The 17,684-nt window shown below is 44.6% G+C and overlaps 2 protein-coding genes across 2 annotated transcripts in view; one reads left to right on the top strand and one right to left on the bottom strand.

The window, feature by feature from the left end:
• Positions 1–2,009: 2,009 nt before the first annotated feature.
• On the bottom strand, positions 2,010–4,470 carry LOC308577989 (UDP-N-acetylglucosamine--peptide N-acetylglucosaminyltransferase 110 kDa subunit-like). Its single transcript, XM_081178300.1, has 2 exons — positions 4,310–4,470; positions 2,010–2,212 (listed from the first exon to the last, which is right to left on the bottom strand). Exons 1-2 carry the CDS (start codon positions 4,454–4,456, stop codon positions 2,021–2,023), a joined length of 339 nt encoding a protein of 112 aa, XP_081034426.1. The 5' UTR covers positions 4,457–4,470; the 3' UTR covers positions 2,010–2,020.
• A 5,508-nt stretch (positions 4,471–9,978) lies between these two features.
• The window catches only part of LOC308578110 (uncharacterized protein), a gene marked incomplete at both ends in the record, with an annotated part of 45,408 nt that continues 37,702 nt past the window's right edge, over positions 9,979–17,684 (top strand). The window contains one exon of the mRNA XM_081178379.1: positions 9,979–10,014. Within this exon, the coding sequence (XP_081034505.1) occupies positions 9,979–10,014 (36 nt within the window). The remainder of the gene's footprint in view (positions 10,015–17,684) is intronic.

A 17,684-nucleotide genomic window follows, 5' to 3' on the forward strand; every position in this document is an offset into this window, starting at 1 on the left:
ACCTTCTTCCCCTTGTAATCGAAAGACAATCCCTGTGGAAATTCCCACCTAAAGAGGATGGTATTCTTCTTTAACAAAAAAACCAGATCCTTATAGAAGGTTCTCAGATCCAAGATATATTTTGGGATGTCTTTAAAAATCTGTACAGCTGAATTTCCAATTTGCAAGGCCTTTCCAAAATGTAGTCTTAATATTTTGTCTCTTTCTTCCTTGGATCTAAGGGTAATCAAACAATCCCTCGGGGTCTTTCTGTTCTGTTTTTTACCCAGTCTAAACGCTGTTGTGATTTTAAATTCGTCTTCCTCCAAATCTTCCCAGCAGTCAGCAAACTCTTGTGTTAAAAACTCCATGAGATTGTCACCTTCGTTCTCTGGAATTAATCTCAATTTCAAATTTCTCTCTTTTCTCTGTAATTCCCACAAAGCCAGAGTTGCGTCATGCTCGTGCACCTTTTTGGCAATCGGTTCTAAGTTCTCTTGAGTCTCTCCAGCAATAGCTCTAGCTTCTTCCGCAATTTTACGTGTTGCAGAATTTTCCTGGACCAATTTGTTTATAGATTCTGTGTTCAGATCTAATCTTGCTGATAACTCTGTTAATTTTTGTGTATTTTCTGAGCTCTGCTTTGTTAGAGTCTCCAGGGATTGGTTTATCTTAAGTAAAGCTTGTGTCACAGCATCCATGGAGACAGCTGTCACTTTTTCTTGTCCTGTTATTCCTGTAGGTCCTGTAGGGGTTGCGCCTGTAATCGAGCCTCTCTTCTTTTGTTGCTGTTGCTGTTGCTGGTGCTGTTGTTGTTGTCTAGTCTTAGCTCTTGTGGCTATCTCTTCTAGTGGACCACTCATGTCCCAAGGTCGTTTCCCACGGGAACCGTTTCCGGATGGAAAATTCCACTGTCTTGAGCTATATCGGCCTTTACTTTACCCTCTAGGGGGAGCAAATCAAAATGTCCAGATACAGAGACAAAGAAAATGTCCAAATACAAAAAGAAAGAAAGAAAGTTTAAAACAAGTATATCAGGAGGCTTGTAAATATAAATTGCAGCAGTTTTCCAGTAGATACTGTCTCAGCCTACTCTGGTATACTGTAGCAAAAGAATCCAGGAACTTTGTATCACAATGTAACCTTCACAGGGAAAAGTCAGTTCAGTGCCCTATTGTCTTATTTAGCAGTCCGTTTCAGGTTATTGAGGCAGCAGAAATTTTTTTCTTTTAAATAGATCATGCAGTTACTAATGTCTCTTTTGCCTCCCCTCTGCCCTGCTAGCTAGAGGGGAGATCTAAAGTCCAAATGTCAGATTTAATTAATCAAAGGCAATGTCTCTTGCGGATGCAGCTTTAAAGTTTCGTTGCTTTCACTTTCATGCAGTCGGGGGAAGGCAGACTTCCTTAATTTTCACCTCCCCGTTTTCAGCCAAATTTCCAGACTTTAGTTTCAAATAGACGTTCAGTCTTACTCACGGGTTTTTTCAGTCCGAAATTTACAGGAAGGAATCGGCGCTCTCCGCTAATAGCGACGCGGCTTCACCCTGCGGGCTGGGTAGCGATTCTCAGCACCGCGCTCCCCCGATGTCGTTCCGGAGCCTTTAAAAAGGCTCTTTCTGCGGTAAAGGGGGGGCGCTCCTGGTGCCCACCGAATCTCCTCGTTCACAGGCTTCCGCGCCTGTGATTTTAGGGGTCCCCCGCTTGCCGTAGCGGGTCAGACCCGAACTCGCAGAGCAGTCCTCCTCCGGAGCTCGGAAAGAGGACCGCCATTAGCGCTGGCGCCGACCGGAAGTCACCCAGGGTCCTGATCTCTTGTGGCAGAGAGTTCCACCAGGCCGGGGCCAAGGCTGAAAAGGCCCTGGCCCTGGTCGAGGCCAGCCTAATCTCCCTGAAGCCCAGGACCTCTAACATTTTTTTATTTGCAGACTGTTAGATCCTCCGTGGAGAGGCGGTCCTAGGCTGTATTCATTCGTTTGGCCCAACGTGGGGCTCGTACCCATGACCCCAAGATTCAGAGTCTCAGCGCTCTGCCGCCTGAGCTACTCACACAGCTGCCCTCTTGTGCACCTCACCTCAAATTTGTCCGAATTGTGCATGCCTGGGATTGACTGCATGAGATGGGAGGTGGGGTGGTTCCCAAAGTCAGAGCTCAGGTAGCCAACGCGGAGCCGGCCCTCACTGCCTTTCAGGTCCTTGGGGTGCTCGTAAGGCGGCTTGTGGAGCACGTTGATCTAGCAAGGGGATTCAAGAAAGCCGGGTTACGGAAATGACATGGGGGTGGGGGACATGAGGCCACATCTTTGAAGTTGTTCCAATGTTACAAATATACATACCTTTGACTTGACAGCCCAAGAAAGACATGCAGAAAATCTATGCTTTAACCGACTCTCCTCATTCCGCCATTTGAACGAATTTGGGCTCCACCTCCCTCCATGAGCCAAGAAGCAGGAAGTCATGTAGGCAGCAGGAACAGGGCATCCCGCCAGAATTCCCCAAGCCTGAGAGCACATACACGGCACCCCACCGAGGGAGGGACCAAGGGGGCAACCATAGACATCTGCCAAGGCAGTTTAGCAAGGCAGGTGTTCTGAATGCCCATCTCCAGACAAGTCCAGTGGGAAAGGACGTGTCAAGAGTTTTATTGTTCTTTCAGTGATGGAGATTTAAGGGGTCTGATAAAGGGACCTCATAGTGAATGCATAACCCTTGTATACCCCTCCTCATTTGTGATGTGCTAGTGATGTAGTGATGATGTATCAACGATGCTGCTTGAAGTGTATTCTGGGGGGAAGAAGGAAGTTATAAAAGTTGACATTGCCCCATGCTCGGGGTTCTTACTCCTGGGCAGACCTGTGGTGCAACAGTAAGAATCATGGTCTACTGACCACTGTTTTGCTCCAAATTACCGGGCTGGGACTTCCTCCTTTTACTGACAGCATGGACCCATGGGGGACAAGTGCCCCGGTGAGCTAGGCTGTCAAGGAGTCACTCACCCTGGAATTTTTTCGCTTAACAGCCATTGGCGCCAATACAGAGCAGGCTTCCTAAACCTTGGCCCTCCAGCTGTTTTCAAACTACAGTGCCCATCATCCCTGACCACTAGACCTGCTAGCTAGGGACCATGGAGCTGTAGGCCAAAAGCATCAGGAGGGCCAAGGTTGAGGAAGCCTGATAGAGAGCTCTACCTCTCTTTCAAATCAGAGCCGGCAAAGGCGGTGGAGTTCCTGCGCGGGTGCCTCGAGGCGGTTGGAGGGTGGATGGCAGCTAACTGGTTGAGGTTGAATCCTGACAAGACTGAAGTTCTGTGGTGTGTGGGTGGGTGGGGGGGACTCCCTGGTCCTGAACGGGGCAACTGTGCCCCTGAAGGACCAGCTGCACAGTCTGGGGGTCATTTTGGACCCATGGAGGCACAGGTCTGTTCTGTGTCCAGGGCAGCTCTATCTGGGATGCAGGATAAGACCCTCCCTGCCCACGGACTCTCTTGCCAGAGTGGCGCATGCTCTTGTTATCTCCAGCTTTGACGACTGCAATGCGCTCTATGTGGGGCTACCTTACTGCAATTAATCCAGAATGTGGTAGCCAGACTGGGGGCTGTGAACAGCCGCAGAGACCACATAACACCAGTCTTGAAAGACCTGCATTGACTCCCAGTACGTTTCCGGGCACAATTCAAAGTGTTGGTGCTGACCTTGAAAGCCCTAAACAGCCCAGCAGATGAAACTTTCCTCTGGTTGTCAATATTAAGAGGATGCCAGCAAGATCAAGCCTTTCTGTAAAATAAAGGATTTAAATCCAGTCTGACTGAGACCACATACCACCGGTCCCAAGAGATCTGCTTTGGCTCCCAGTACGTTTCCAAGCACAATTCATAGTGTCGGTGCTGACCTTGAAAGCCCTCAATGGCCTCGGCCCAGTAGACCTGAAGGAGCATCTCCACCCCGGACACCGGGGTCCCTCTCCCGAGGGCCTTCTGGCGCTTCCCTCCCTGCAAGAAGCCAAGTTACAGGGAAGCAGGCAGAGGGCCTTCTCGTGGTGACGGCCGCCCTGTGGAACGCCCTTCCATCAGATGTCAAAGAAATAAGCAATTATCTCACTTTTAAAAGACATCTGAAGGCAGCCCTGTTTAGGGAAGTTTTTAAATATTTAATGCTGTCTTGTGTTTTTAATATTTGGTTGGCAGCCACCCAGAGTGGCTGAGGATACCCAGACAGATGGGCAGGGTAGAAATAATAAATTATTATATATTATTATATATCCAAAGCCAACATGAAAGCATTCAAACTCTGACGGAACGGAGCGGCGCACACCTCTTCACAGCATAGACCCACCTTGTCCAGGCAAAGGTTCCCATGTCTCTCGGCAATAGCCTTTCGGAAGCCGTGAGACAGTGGATACAGCATGCTGTGATGGGGGTGCACCGAAGGGAGCCGGTTCTTCTCCAGCTGGTCAGCCACAATACTGACAAGCTTCTTCATTCTCTCGTCGTAATCGGTCCAATCACAGACGATCTGAAAGGGGGCAAAGAAAACCAGGGTTCTAGATTCAGGTAGGTAGCCGTATTGGTCTGATGAAGTCAAAATATATATAAAAATTGTCCAGTAGTGCCTTAGAGACCAACAAAGTTTGTTCTTGGTATAAGCCAGGCACCCCAAGCCTTCGGCCCTCCAGATGTTTTAGACTACAATTCCCATCATCCCCGACCACTGGTCCTGTTAGCTAGGGATCATGGGAGTTGTAGGCCAAAACATCGGGGGGGGGGCGCAGGTTGGGGATGCCTGATATAAGCTTTTGTGTGCATGCACACTTCTTCAGATACACTGAAGCGGAAGTCCCCAGACCCTGATATACAGAGGGAGAAGTCCCCAGACCCTGCTATATAAGAGTAAGGAGAAGCCCCCAGACCCTGATATATAGTGGGAGGGTGAGTTGGGGTTTTTCTCCGAAGGGTAGTATGTGATAGGAATTTTATGGTTTTAGATATATAGTAATGTTCATAACTGCACATACATAGATCAGTACAAGAAGGCCGACCTGGAACCATTTTGATTCCTAAACTGACCAAATCCTTTCTCTGCAAGGTTAAAAATGGAAAAGCCTCCCCATTGTCTCTTCCTTTAATCTGTGTTTGAATAAGGTGTGAGCCTGTGACCTGGCCCAGGAAATAAGTATTTTAGCATTACAAAGGAATGGCCAGGCTCCCCAGAAAATCCAATCAAGTAACCTGCTAGACAGGAGATAAACAAGGAGAAGAGAAAAACAACATTTAAATTTCTGTGATGTAGGTGGGATGTATCTGAGGGGTGGTCTTAGGTTACACCCCTTCTGTGATGTATGCATAATGTTTCTGGGGGTGGTCCTGATCTAGAGAAGGGGAATTTCAAAAGTCTTTATAAGGCCTCGCAGGCCATTGTTCTGGGTCCTCTTCCTCTCCTGCGTGTGAGGGGGGTACCCTGTTGCAACAGATCAATAAAGATCAAGCTTACTAGCTGCTTTGCTTCTCAATATTCTCTGGTTGGCCTCTGTTATTTTCTCCTACCAATAGGGAACCTATGTAAGGACTCTATATGGGCTCTTGGATACCCCATAAGGGAAAAGGGCATATTTTTATTTACAACAGATGGCGACCACGCACGAAGGGACTTTTGGTTACCCGGATTCTGGAAACGAGGAAGGACTGGTTATCCAGCGTGCACCAGGCAGTTTGCCAGGAGGAATAACCAGTCTTCCATCGGTCCCAGGGTCTGGCAATAACTGGAGTTTCAGCGGGGCTAACCAGAGGAAGCAAATCTTGATCAGGCCGGCCTTAAAAAAACCAGTCAAGAGATCCCGGGATCACCAGGACAGCGCTTGCGAAGTGAGTATGAGTAGGAAAAATGGGTAGTGGGGTGGGATTCTGCAAACCACAGCAAACCTATACTTCTCAAATCCTTACTTCTTTCCTCACTTTAACTCTTGAAAAATTGCCTTCTCCTCCTTTCTGTCCCCTCGATCTCAACACCAGCCTTAGCCCTTCGGAGTATGCCCAGGCAAGGGTTGTGTGTGACTTCTTTCACTTAATTCTTTATGCCGACCTATTCCTTCGGAGTTTTGCCCAGAAAGGTCGTGCAATTTCTTCTGCACTGAAAACTATAATTCCCAAGACTATAACTCCCAGCGCAGCCGCACCTCTGCCATGGCAATCTTTGTTAGAAATGACCTGTGAACAGAGAACGCAAGGGCGCTGAATTCCTTTCCATCTTTCATATTCCAGAGTCTCAATCTGGCATTGCAAGTGTGCAAGCGTTCAGTAGGGACTCTGAGTTAGATTGTAAAAGGCAGGGAGGTTGCTGTGAGTTGTAGAATAGAGATTTGTCCAGGTATCCCCAGGTTTTTTCCCTTGGATCCCCAAGTTTTCCCCTCGGAGATTTGTCCAGGTATCCCCAAGTTTTCCCTTGGATCCCCAAGTTTTCCCCTCGGAGATTTGTCCAGGTTTCCCCAAGTTTTCCCCTCGGATCCCCAGGTTTTCCCCTCGGAGATTTGTCCAGGTATCCCCAGGTTTTTTCTCTTGGATCCCCAAGTTTTCCCCTCGGAGATTTGTCCAGGTATCCCCAAGTTTTCCCCTCGGATCCCCAGGTTTTTCCCCTCGGAGATTTGTCCAGGTATCCCCAGGTTTTTTCCCTTGGATCCCCAAGTTTTCCCCTCGGAGATTTGTCCAGGTTTCCCCAAGTTTTCCCCTCGGATCCCCAGGTTTTCCCCCTCGGAGATTTGTCCAGGTATCCCCAGGTTTTTCCCATCGGAGATTTGTCCAGGTATCCCCAAGTTTTTTTGTCCAGGTTTCCCCTTTTCCGGACCCTTCGGAGTTTTGCCCAGGTCCAAAACCCTTTTAATTGAAAATGGGTGCACCTCAGTCAAAAGAAAAATAGTCCCCAGACCCCTGGCGTGAAAGAAGCCCAGTTGGTGCTTACTTCCCGCCTGGACTCTGACAGTCCCCTTCAATTTGTGTTTAAGAAACGTTTTTCCTGTGTTTAAATTGTACTTAGGTAACATCCAGCAGCTGCTTATCTTAAATGTGCCATCTAAAATAAGAATGCAAGCTTGCTCCAAATTCTAAATCTAAGGAAGCCATGTTGAACCTTATCAGTCTTAAAAACAAGACAAAATGGAGAATGGAGTGTGCAAATGTTTATTTGAGAGAGGCTCTAAAAGAGTTTTCCTCCCAAGTGGTAAAATCCTGTATACGTGCTACTTGTGTTCTGAAAGGAGGATTACCCCACCTCCTTTCTCTAGTTTCAGTGGGGAGGGTGATTTTAAGTCTAATGGTAAATGTTGTGTTGTAACTTTTGAGTTTGTGAGTACATCTGTGTTCCAGTCTAAGTTAACCTAATGTTTCTAGTTAACCTAATGTTTCTGCTGCAAAAGCCTAGTTGAGCCAACTGCTCTCTCAAGCTAAAATGCAGTGTATGTATTTCATTAAGCATATGCCTATGAAAGTATGGTGTTCCTTCTAAGAAAAATATCTGAGTCCAGTTTTAACTTTGATCTGGTTGGACAGAAGAGTTATTGTAAGGCTCCTGATATCAGTCTCAATAAGATGTCCTGGCCTTTTTTCTTAGAAAATGCCCCCCCCCCTTGTTTCATTCTCTCTTTCAGGTTTTTTCCTTCTCCTTCTTATTCTGTGCCAGGTGTTGTAAATAAAAATATGCCCTTTTCCCTTATGGGGTATCCAAGAGCCCATATAGAGTCCTTACATAGGTTCCCTATTGGTAGGAGAAAATAACAGAGGCCAACCAGAGAATATTGAGAAGCAAAGCAGCTAGTAAGCTTGATCTTTATTGATCTGTTGCAACAGGGTACTCCCCTCACACGCAGGAGAGGAAGAGGACCCAGAACAATGGCCTGCGAGGCCTTATAAAGACTTTTGAAATTCCCCTTCTCTAGATCAGGACCACCCCCAGAAACATTATGCATACATCACAGAAGGGGTGTAACCTAAGACCACCCCTCAGATACATCCCACCTACATCACAGAAATTTAAATGTTGTTTTTCTCTTCTCCTTGTTTATCTCCTGTCTAGCAGGTTACTTGATTGGATTTTCTGGGGAGCCTGGCCATTCCTTTGTAATGCTAAAATACTTATTTCCTGGGCCAGGTCACAGGCTCACACCTTATTCAAACACAGATTAAAGGAAGAGACAATGGGGAGGCTTTTCCATTTTTAACCTTGCAGAGAAAGGATTTGGTCAGTTTAGGAATCAAAATGGTTCCTGTGCTGATCTATGTATGTGCAGTTATGAACATTACTATATATCTAAAACCATAAAATTCCTATCACAATATTCCCCCCTTTGGGGCTAGAATTTTTCTTAAAAATTATTGCCCCACAAATAATAACATCGTATGTTGTAAATGGATGTGTTTGTATAAATATATCATAAAAATAACACATGTTGCGTTTTGCTACTAAATTACTTGTGGCATTCTAACACTTTGGGAGAGACCATTTACTCAATAGTGTTCTATGCTTTACACCTAGCAGGAAGGTAAGGTCCACTAATGACTGAAAAGTGCAGTTTGCTTCCCCCCCGCCATTTTTGTGTTCTCAGGTGTCAAGGTAGCTCTTCTGAGGTCTCACACTGACATAGTGCTACAGCAACACATCCTGTCTGTTGAATCCCCTCAGGGCTTTCATTTAACCATGTCGCCTGGCATTCACCATAGCTGGCACAGGTTTGGGCATCTCGTGAGGGAGAGGTCTTCGCCTTGGCCTTTAGCTATGGGATTTTATTATAGGCTGTGGTCTCGCACTCGCACAATGGGAAGTTGCTCACTTGCACTTAAAGGACCAAAAAGCTAATTGCAGCCTGGATACACTTGCCCAATTCAAACTGAGTCCAATTTGAATTTATCTTGCCCCATGGTTCTCAACTCTTCAAACCAATCTGTTAAAGAAAACCATTCTTAAAAAGGGCACTTTGTCCAAATAAGTCAATTTAACTCTATAAGGGATCATTCCTGCTAAACTAAAGCATATCCACCTTCATGTACCTGGTGTTTTATGGATCCAGAAGTTTGTCCTTGGCAAAACGAGGTTTAACACATATTAAAATGGATAGGGAAAGATTGGCATAGTGTCAGGTGGGACAATGAAATGTGGTTATCTAAACATTGGACTACACAATAGTGTGAGCTATTAGAAAGTATAAAATGCATGAGAATTCTCCATTGGTGTGTAAGCAATAAGACATTAAACACAAAAACAGTTACACACAATATTCCCCCCTTTGTGGAAATTACACTGTCAGACACATTTCAACATTCTTACATAATAACACATAATACAAAAAAAAAAACTAATTAAATATCTGTTACATATCTTGACACAATTGTGATCTTTTACGTATGTATCTTTTGAATCCTGGAGCAGAGGCTTGAGGTTCAAGTGAAAAAATGTCCTTGCAATTCAACTCCTCCCCCCTTTGTCAGCCCCCCCCCGTCAGTCTATAGCCTTTGAAAGAGATAACTGTGGGCACTTTGAAAACTCTGGTGTTGCAGGTCTTGTGAGTTGAGGGGTTGTTGCTGCTTTTCATCATTGCACATCTGTAGAAGTGATATCCTGTAAGGGGGCAGGGTTTTGGGGAGACTTAAACACACAGTTAGACAAGGATGGGGGAAAAGGCAAAAGGGATGTCCTTGAGTTTTCCGTGGGAAGCTGCAGATAATAACAATCTTAGTGGATTAAACATTTTATTCATTATCACATTTCCATATAATTACTGTTATTATCTGCTAAGTTTGTTTGCTTTCTTTCACTTAATAAAAAATTACTCCACATGTAGAGAAAGAGAACTGTAAAAAATACAAGAAAGGTTAAAAAATAAAAAGAAAGCAAAAAATTAGATTACCAGTTAGATGAAAATGGACTTGACACAAAGACATCAGATTCAGAAAATAACTATTATTAAATAGTACAAAGATATTATCAAAACCACACATATTACTACTGGACTGAAAAAAAAAATGGGAAACCAATGGGGGAAACTTAAAATTCACCATGTGCTATCCAATAAAAGAACTTCATGAGACTGACTTTCAACATGTGATGAACATGTCCCCAAAGTAAAACACACACACACACAAATGACCTATGAGGAACCAAAAATAAATAAATGCTAAGACACACAATTAATAAGCAACCTGAAGTAACCTGAAGTAATCTGTTTTGGCATTCTAACATCACAAATGAAAATAAAAGTGTTTCTTGATGTGACATCAGCTGTAATGTTAATAGCGGAATATTGGGAAATGAGTTAATGCCAATAAAAATGAATGGCAATTTAAAGTTGTGCAGGTACCTTGCACTAGCCAAAATGACAGAATTAGTAAGAAATGCTCAAACAATGTTTGGTTGTGCTTCGATTAACTTCATAGACATCATGGAGAAACTGATTAAATAAATGAAAACAGATTATTTGTAACTTAAAGTGTCAAAGGCACAAAGAGATGGAAGTTACTAATACAGCAGGGATTCAGACTTGTTTCACAGAACAGAAAGAAAGTTGCTGTTTGGCTTTAAGGGAAGAAAGACAAAAAGAAAAACAAATGCAATTACTTTTTATAGAGTATTTAAATCACTGTTTGCATCCCCTCATTATCATTTGTGCTGTGGGAGAAAAGAAAGGACACTCTGTTGAAAGGGAAAATTATTTCATGTGAGAGGTCTGTCAGGAAATGCTGTTCCTAAAATGCATAGGCATATACACACCTGTTGAAAGGGAAAATTATTTCATGTGAGAGGTCTGTCAGGAAATGCTGTTCCTAAAATGCATAGGCATACACACACACACACACACACACACTGTTATAAAATCTACTCAAGAGAGGAACTCACAGTGGGAGTGCTTTGATATTACCTGTGAAAAGAATTTGACATGTCCAGTACTTAACTCTTTTGTATTAAGTAGCCCCTGGAGCAAAACACATTAAGGGTGATTTCCCTCAATGGCTATTTGGAAAGGTTTCTCCCTGCAGCACACCGCTCTCCAAACCTTCTCTCTCCCCCCTCCAATCTCTCTCTCTCTCTCGCTCTCTCTTTTTTTTTTTTAAAGCTGATCTAGCCTCTGTGCATGTGCAGAGTTCATGCCTCAGCAAACCTTTTATACCATTGAAAATGTTGCATCTTTTGGCTCAATTAGAATAAGGAAGGGAAAGGTAAGGAGTAGATTTTAAAAATATGGTTAGATTTTAAAACAAAAAAGAGAAACTCAGCAATTCAAGTATTCACCATTCAGCCCAAGCAAAGGAGTGCTTCCTTTATGTACAGGAAAGGGCTAATATCCCTCTGGCCATTCGCGGAACAATCAACCGCTCTCTTATTTATGAGTAAAAATGGCCAGAGAGTTAGAATTCATAGGATTATTTTATTTTATTTTTTTAACATTCTCAGTCATGGTCAAGGCTAATTCTACTTAACTATATGAATTTTTATGTGCTTAAACTTTGAGTAGACTTTTAAGTCTGATTTTTGTAAATAATAGACAAAATGATAAACACTAATCACTTAAATGCCTGATATCACCAGTTCTGCTTCAAACATCACGAGCAAATCTGGGCTGAATTTCAACACATCAGTTACAAATTGGGAAAGTTGAAAGGGACCTGGGGTCATCTAGTCCAACCCTAAAATACAGGGTTCATAGCAAGATTTGTACTACCAGAAACACACACATTCACCTCTCACCTTTAAAAACAAAGAGCAAATCTGGGCTGGATTTCAACTCATCAGCCACAAATTGGGAAAGTTGAAAGGGACCTGGGGTCATCTAGTCCAACCCTAAAATACAGGGTTCATAGCAAGATTTGTACTACCAGAGAGACACACACATACTTATGTACACAGACACAACTGGGGAAGAGACCACAAGCCATGCGCCTATCATGTACTATGGAAGAGGAAAATAAAAGTACCCAACCCTTTTAGCAGATCTTGAAGCTAGTTTGAGTGAGTGTTTACTTCCTTAGACTAAAGAGTGAAAGTTCCTAGATAAATTATCTTTAAAGACTGAAGTGAACATTTTTCCTAAGATAGGGAGAGGATCTCTTATAAAGCATAGTTAAAACAACCATAGATTTGATTTAAAAGGAATACAAAAGTGACAATTTTTCCTGAACTTGCAGAGGAATAGTAAGCCTAATCTATGCCCCCCCCCCTTTGCAGTTTCCTTTAAAGGAAGCTTACTCGGGAGTAAATTTACCTGGCACAGAATAAGAAGGAGAAGGGGGAAAAAAACCAAAAAAAACCTGAAAGAGACAGAATGAAACAGGGGGGGGGGGCATTTTCTAAGAAAAGAGGCCAGGACGTCTTATAGAGACTGATACCAGGAGCCTTACAATAACTCTTCTGTCCAACCAGATCAAAGTTAAAACTGGACTCAGATTTTCTTAGAAGGAACACCATACTTTCATAGGCATATGCTTAATGAAATACATACACTGCATTTTAGCTTGAGAGAGCAGTTGGCTCAACTAGGCTTTTGCAGCAGAAACATTAGGTTAACTTAGACTGGAACACAGGTGTACTCACAAACTCAAAAGTTACAACACAACATCATTTACCATTAGACTTAAAATCACCCTCCCCACTGAAACTAGAGAAAGGGGGTGGGGTAATCCTCCTTTCAGAACACAAGTAGCACGTATACAGGATTTTACCACTTGGGAGAAAAACTCTCTTTTAGAGCCTCTTTAACAAACATTTGCACACTTCATTCTCAATTTTTGTCTTGTTTAAAGACTGATAAGGTTCAACATGGCTTCCTTAGATTTAGAATTTGGAGCAAGCTTGCATTCTTATTTTAGATGGCACATTTAAGATAAGCAGCTGCTGGATGTTGCCTAAGTACAATTTAAACACAGGAAAAACGTTTCTTAAACACAAATTGAAGGGGACTGTCAGAGTCCAGGCGGGAAGTAAGCACCAACTGGGCTTCTTTCACGCCAGGGGTCTGGGGACTTTTTTTCTTTTGACTGAGGTGCACCCATTTTCAATTAAAAGGGGTTTGGACCTGGGCAAAACTCCGAAGGGTCCGGAAAAGGGGAAACCTGGTCAAAACTCCGAGGGGGAAAAACCTGGGGATACCTGGACAAATCTCCGAGGGGAAAATCCTGGGGATACCTGGACAAATCTCCGAGGGGAAAAACCTGGGGATACCTGGACAAATCTCCGAGGGGGAAAACCTGGGGATACCTGGACAAATCTCCGAGGGGAAAAACCTGGGGATCCGAGGGGAAAACTTGGGGATACCTGGACAAATCTCCGAGGGGAAAACTTGGGGATCCAAGAGAAAAAACCTGGGGATACCTGGACAAATCTCCGAGGGGAAAACCTGGGGATACCTGACTTAATCTCTATTCTACAACCCACAGCAACCTCCCTGCCTTTTACAATCTAACTCAGAGTCCCTACTGAACGCTTGCACACTTGCAATGCCAGATTGAGACTCTGGAATATGAAAGATGGAAAGGAATTCAGCGCCCTTGCGTTCTCTGTTCACAGGTCATTTCTAACAAAGATCGCCATGGCAGAGGTGCGGCTGCGCTGGGAGTTATAGTCTTGGGAATTATAGTTTTCAGTGCAGAAGAAATTGCACGACCTTTCTGGGCAAAACTCCGAAGGAATAGGTCGGCATAAAGAATTAAGTGAAAGAAGTCACACACAACCCTTGCCTGGGCATACTCCGAAGGGCTAAGGCTGGTGTTGAGATCGAGGGGACAGAAAGGAGGAGAAGGCAATTTTTCAAGAGTTAAAGTGAGGAAAGAAGTAAGGATTTGAGAAGTATAGGTTTGCTGTGGTTTGCAGAATCCCACCCCACTACCCATTTTTCCTACTCATACTCACTTCGCAAGCGCTGTCCTGGTGATCCCGGGATCTCTTGACTGGTTTTTTTAAGGCCGGCCTGATCAAGATTTGCTTCCTCTGGTTAGCCCCGCTGAAACTCCAGTTATTGCCAGACCCTGGGACCGATGGAAGACTGGTTATTCCTCCTGGCAAACTGCCTGGTGCGCGCTGGATAACCAGTCCTTCCTCGCTTCCAGAATCTGGGTAACCAAAAGTCCCTTCGTGCGTGGTCGCCATCTGTTGTAAATAAAAATATGCCCTTTTCCCTTATGGGGTATCCAAGAGCCCATATAGAGTCCTTACATAGGTTCCCTATTGGTAGGAGAAAATAACAGAGGCCAACCAGAGAATATTGAGAAGCAAAGCAGCTAGTAAGCTTGATCTTTATTGATCTGTTGCAACAGGGTACTCCCCTCACACGCAGGAGAGGAAGAGGACCCAGAACAATGGCCTGCGAGGCCTTATAAAGACTTTTGAAATTCCCCTTCTCTAGATCAGGACCACCCCCAGAAACATTATGCATACATCACAGAAGGGGTGTAACCTAAGACCACCCCTCAGATACATCCCACCTACATCACAGAAATTTAAATGTTGTTTTTCTCTTCTCCTTGTTTATCTCCTGTCTAGCAGGTTACTTGATTGGATTTTCTGGGGAGCCTGGCCATTCCTTTGTAATGCTAAAATACTTATTTCCTGGGCCAGGTCACAGGCTCACACCTTAGAATCATAGAATCATAGAATCATAGAATCATAGAGTTGGAAGAGACCACAAGGGCCATCGAGTCCAACCCCCTGCCAAGCAGGAAACACCATCAGAGCACTCCTGACATATGGTTGTCAAGCCTCTGCTTAAAGACCTCCAAAGTAGGAGACTCCACCACACTCCTTGGCAGCAAATTCCACTGTCGAACAGCTCTTACTGTCAGGAAGTTCTTCCGAATGTTTAGGTGGAATCTTCTTTCTTGTAGTTTGGATCCATTGCTCCGTGTCCGCTTCTCTGGAGCAGCAGAAAACAACCTTTCTCCCTCCTCTATGTGACATCCTTTTATATATTTGAACATGGCTAGCATATCACCCCTTAACCTCCTCTTCTCCAGGCTAAAAATGCCCAGCTCCCTTAGCCGTTCCTCATAAGGCATCGTTTCCAGGCCTTTGACCATTTTGGTTGCCCTCCTCTGGACACGTTCCAGTTTGTCAGTGTCCTTCTTGAATTGTGGTGCCCAGAACTGGACACAGTACTCCAGGTGTGGTCTGACCAGAGCAGAATACAGTGGCACTATTACTTCCCTTGATCTAGATGCTATACTCCTATTGATGCAGCCCAGAATTGCATTGGCTTTTTTAGCTGCCGCGTCACACTGTTGGCTCATGTCAAGTTTGTGGTCAACCAAGACTCCTAGATCCTTTTCACATGTACTGCTCTCAAGCCAGGTGTCACCCATCTTGTATTTGTGCCTCTCATTTTTTTTGCCCAAGTGCAATACTTTACATTTCTCCCTGTTAAAATTCATTTTGTTTGTTTTGGCCCAGTTTTCTAATCTGTCAAGGTCGTTTTTGTTCAGTTTCGGTTTCAGTTTCTGTTAATTGGTTCTCGTGGGAAACTTGCAGATTCTAGCTTCTCCCATTAACTCAAGCTGGTGTCAATTTACTCTTGGCAGAAAGCCCAGGTCTGCTTGACCTAGAAACTACTCACTCTGATTGGTTAACGAGCAGCACTCAACTCTGTTATCTAGGGATTGCTAGCACAGTTTGGTGTGAGGTGTGTTAGGAGTTAGAAGTGCTGTGTTTGGTTATGAGAGAGAGAGAAAGAGAAAGAAAGATAGGATTTATTTGCTTTTATTTGTATGCAGAAACTCTGCTGGTTTTATTTTTTCCTTTTAATAAATCCTGTAAATAGTTATTCTGAGTCTAGCTGACTAGTCATTACTGCCGCAACTAGCTTCTTCGCTGTGCAGGAAAACTCTGCTACGTTTGGGCTAAAGCCAGTAGGGCTATGCCTGACACTCCAAAGTTCCATGAGGTTATGGGCATTGTGCTGCCAGCCTGAGTTGCGGTGGTGTCAGCATCAACGGCGTTGGTTCCAGTAGTTCCAGAGGTTGTTGTTCCTGGCTGGTTCCTGACCGTGGTGAGCTGGTGACGCAGCGGACACAAGGACAACAGCTGCAGCGTGTGAGTGCTGGGTGCTGTGGTTCCTGTTTTCTCTCTCGGTGGTCGTGAGTAGCTGGTTCCGGGTTCCAGGGACATCGCTCTCAAGATGACCTCACAACCAGTTCAGATGGCTTTTGAGCGTCTGAATGACTCCAATTACTTGCTGTGGTCGGAACGCATGCAGGCAGTGCTGCAGAGGGATCGTCTCTGGCAAGTGGTGAGTAAGTTTCCTACGAAGCCTGATGATGAAGACCTCGATAGAGACCAAAGAGCAAGGGCCACAATTGTCTTAGGGCTGGAAGATTCCCAGTTGCCGTATGTGAGGGGAATCAAGACAGCTAGAGGTGTGTGGCAAGCACTTAAAGAACTCCATGTGCGTGAGACAGCGGTTTCCAAGCTGTTCATTCGCAAGGCATTGTACAAGGCAATGTTACAGCCTGGGGTTACAATGCAGGAACACCTACACAGTTTACAGTTAAAGTTTGCTGCGCTACAGGAAAGAGACTGTGCATTAGACCAGCAGGAGAAGGTGGCTATTATTTTGAGTTCTCTCCCGGAAAGCTGGGATAATTTAGTTTTGTCTCTAGAAGGCATGCAGGAGCGTGATTTATCAGTCAGTTATGTTACTGGGCGTTTGATTGAAGAATGGCAGAAGAGGCAAGAAAGGTTGTTGGCTGCAGAGGCTTCTACAGGTGGGCGGTTTGGAAGGAGTTCTCATGCCGTGCCAGAGGTGAAGCAAGAGCAGCGTACCGGTGAGGAGTCAGCGTTTGCTGTTAGGCGTTGTTTCCGATGTGGGTCTTCAGCGCATCTAAAACGACAATGTCCGGAGTTGGTCAAGTCTCAGTTGCCGGTGCAGGAGCAGAGACAAGATCAGCAGCAGCAGCAGCGGAAAAAGAAATCCTTCAAACAAAAACAGTCGGCTCAGCTGGTGACCGGCGAGGTCAAGATTGCTGATGAGAAACAAGCGGTCTGGGTGGTCGATTCGGGAGCATCTCGCCATATCGTGAATTCAGATGAATTGTTTGTTTCCAAGAACTCAGCACAGCGCAGCCAGGTGGCTCTAGCAGACGGAAGTACTTCCGAAGTGATTTCGGGGGGTGCAGTTTTTGTTCCTTGTCTTCGTGAATGCCTGCAAAATGTACTTTGTGTGCCGTCATTAAGGAGCAATCTGATGTCTGTAGATTGTTTGCTAAAAGCTGGGTTTAAAGTGCATTTTGAAGGAGACAGTTGCATTATTAAGAAGGCTGGTGAGATTTTAGGCACTGCTAAGTCAGAGGGAGGCTTGTTTTGGCTTAAAGCAGGATCTCAAGTTGCAGCAGTAGTCAGTAAATCTCAGCCTGCAGTGAATAACAAAGCTATACATGACAACTGTGTGCACTTATTGCATAGGAAAATGGGGCATGCTTGCTGGAAAAGTGTACTAAAAATGTCTGAATTGGCTGATGGGGGTAATTTAAAGAGTTGTAACAAGTACCTTGATTGTAATGTTTGTAAAAAGGTTAAAACCCACAGAGTCTCTTACCCCAGAAGTGACAGAGTTAGTGAGTCACCGCTACAGCTGGTTCACATGGACGTAATTGGTCCATTTGCTGTAAGCAGGGGTGGATCGCGTTTTTCACTAACAATTGTGGATGACGCCACGCGTTACTCCTGGGTTTTTCCCATGAAGAATAAGGGT

Source organism: Podarcis bocagei, assembly GCF_964188305.1.
Source record: "Podarcis bocagei genome assembly, chromosome: W".
NCBI classification, from domain to species: domain Eukaryota; kingdom Metazoa; phylum Chordata; class Lepidosauria; order Squamata; family Lacertidae; genus Podarcis; species Podarcis bocagei.

Bases quoted from the DNA above. Each gene is read 5' to 3' on its own strand.
- LOC308577989 (XM_081178300.1), bottom strand. From the start codon at position 4,456: ATGAAGAAGCTTGTCAGTATTGTGGCTGACCAGCTGGAGAAGAACCGG. The intron at 2,213-4,309 runs GTGGGTCTATGC...TCCCCTTGCTAG, and splicing joins GGAACCTTTGCCTGGACAAG to ATCAACGTGCTCCACAAGCC.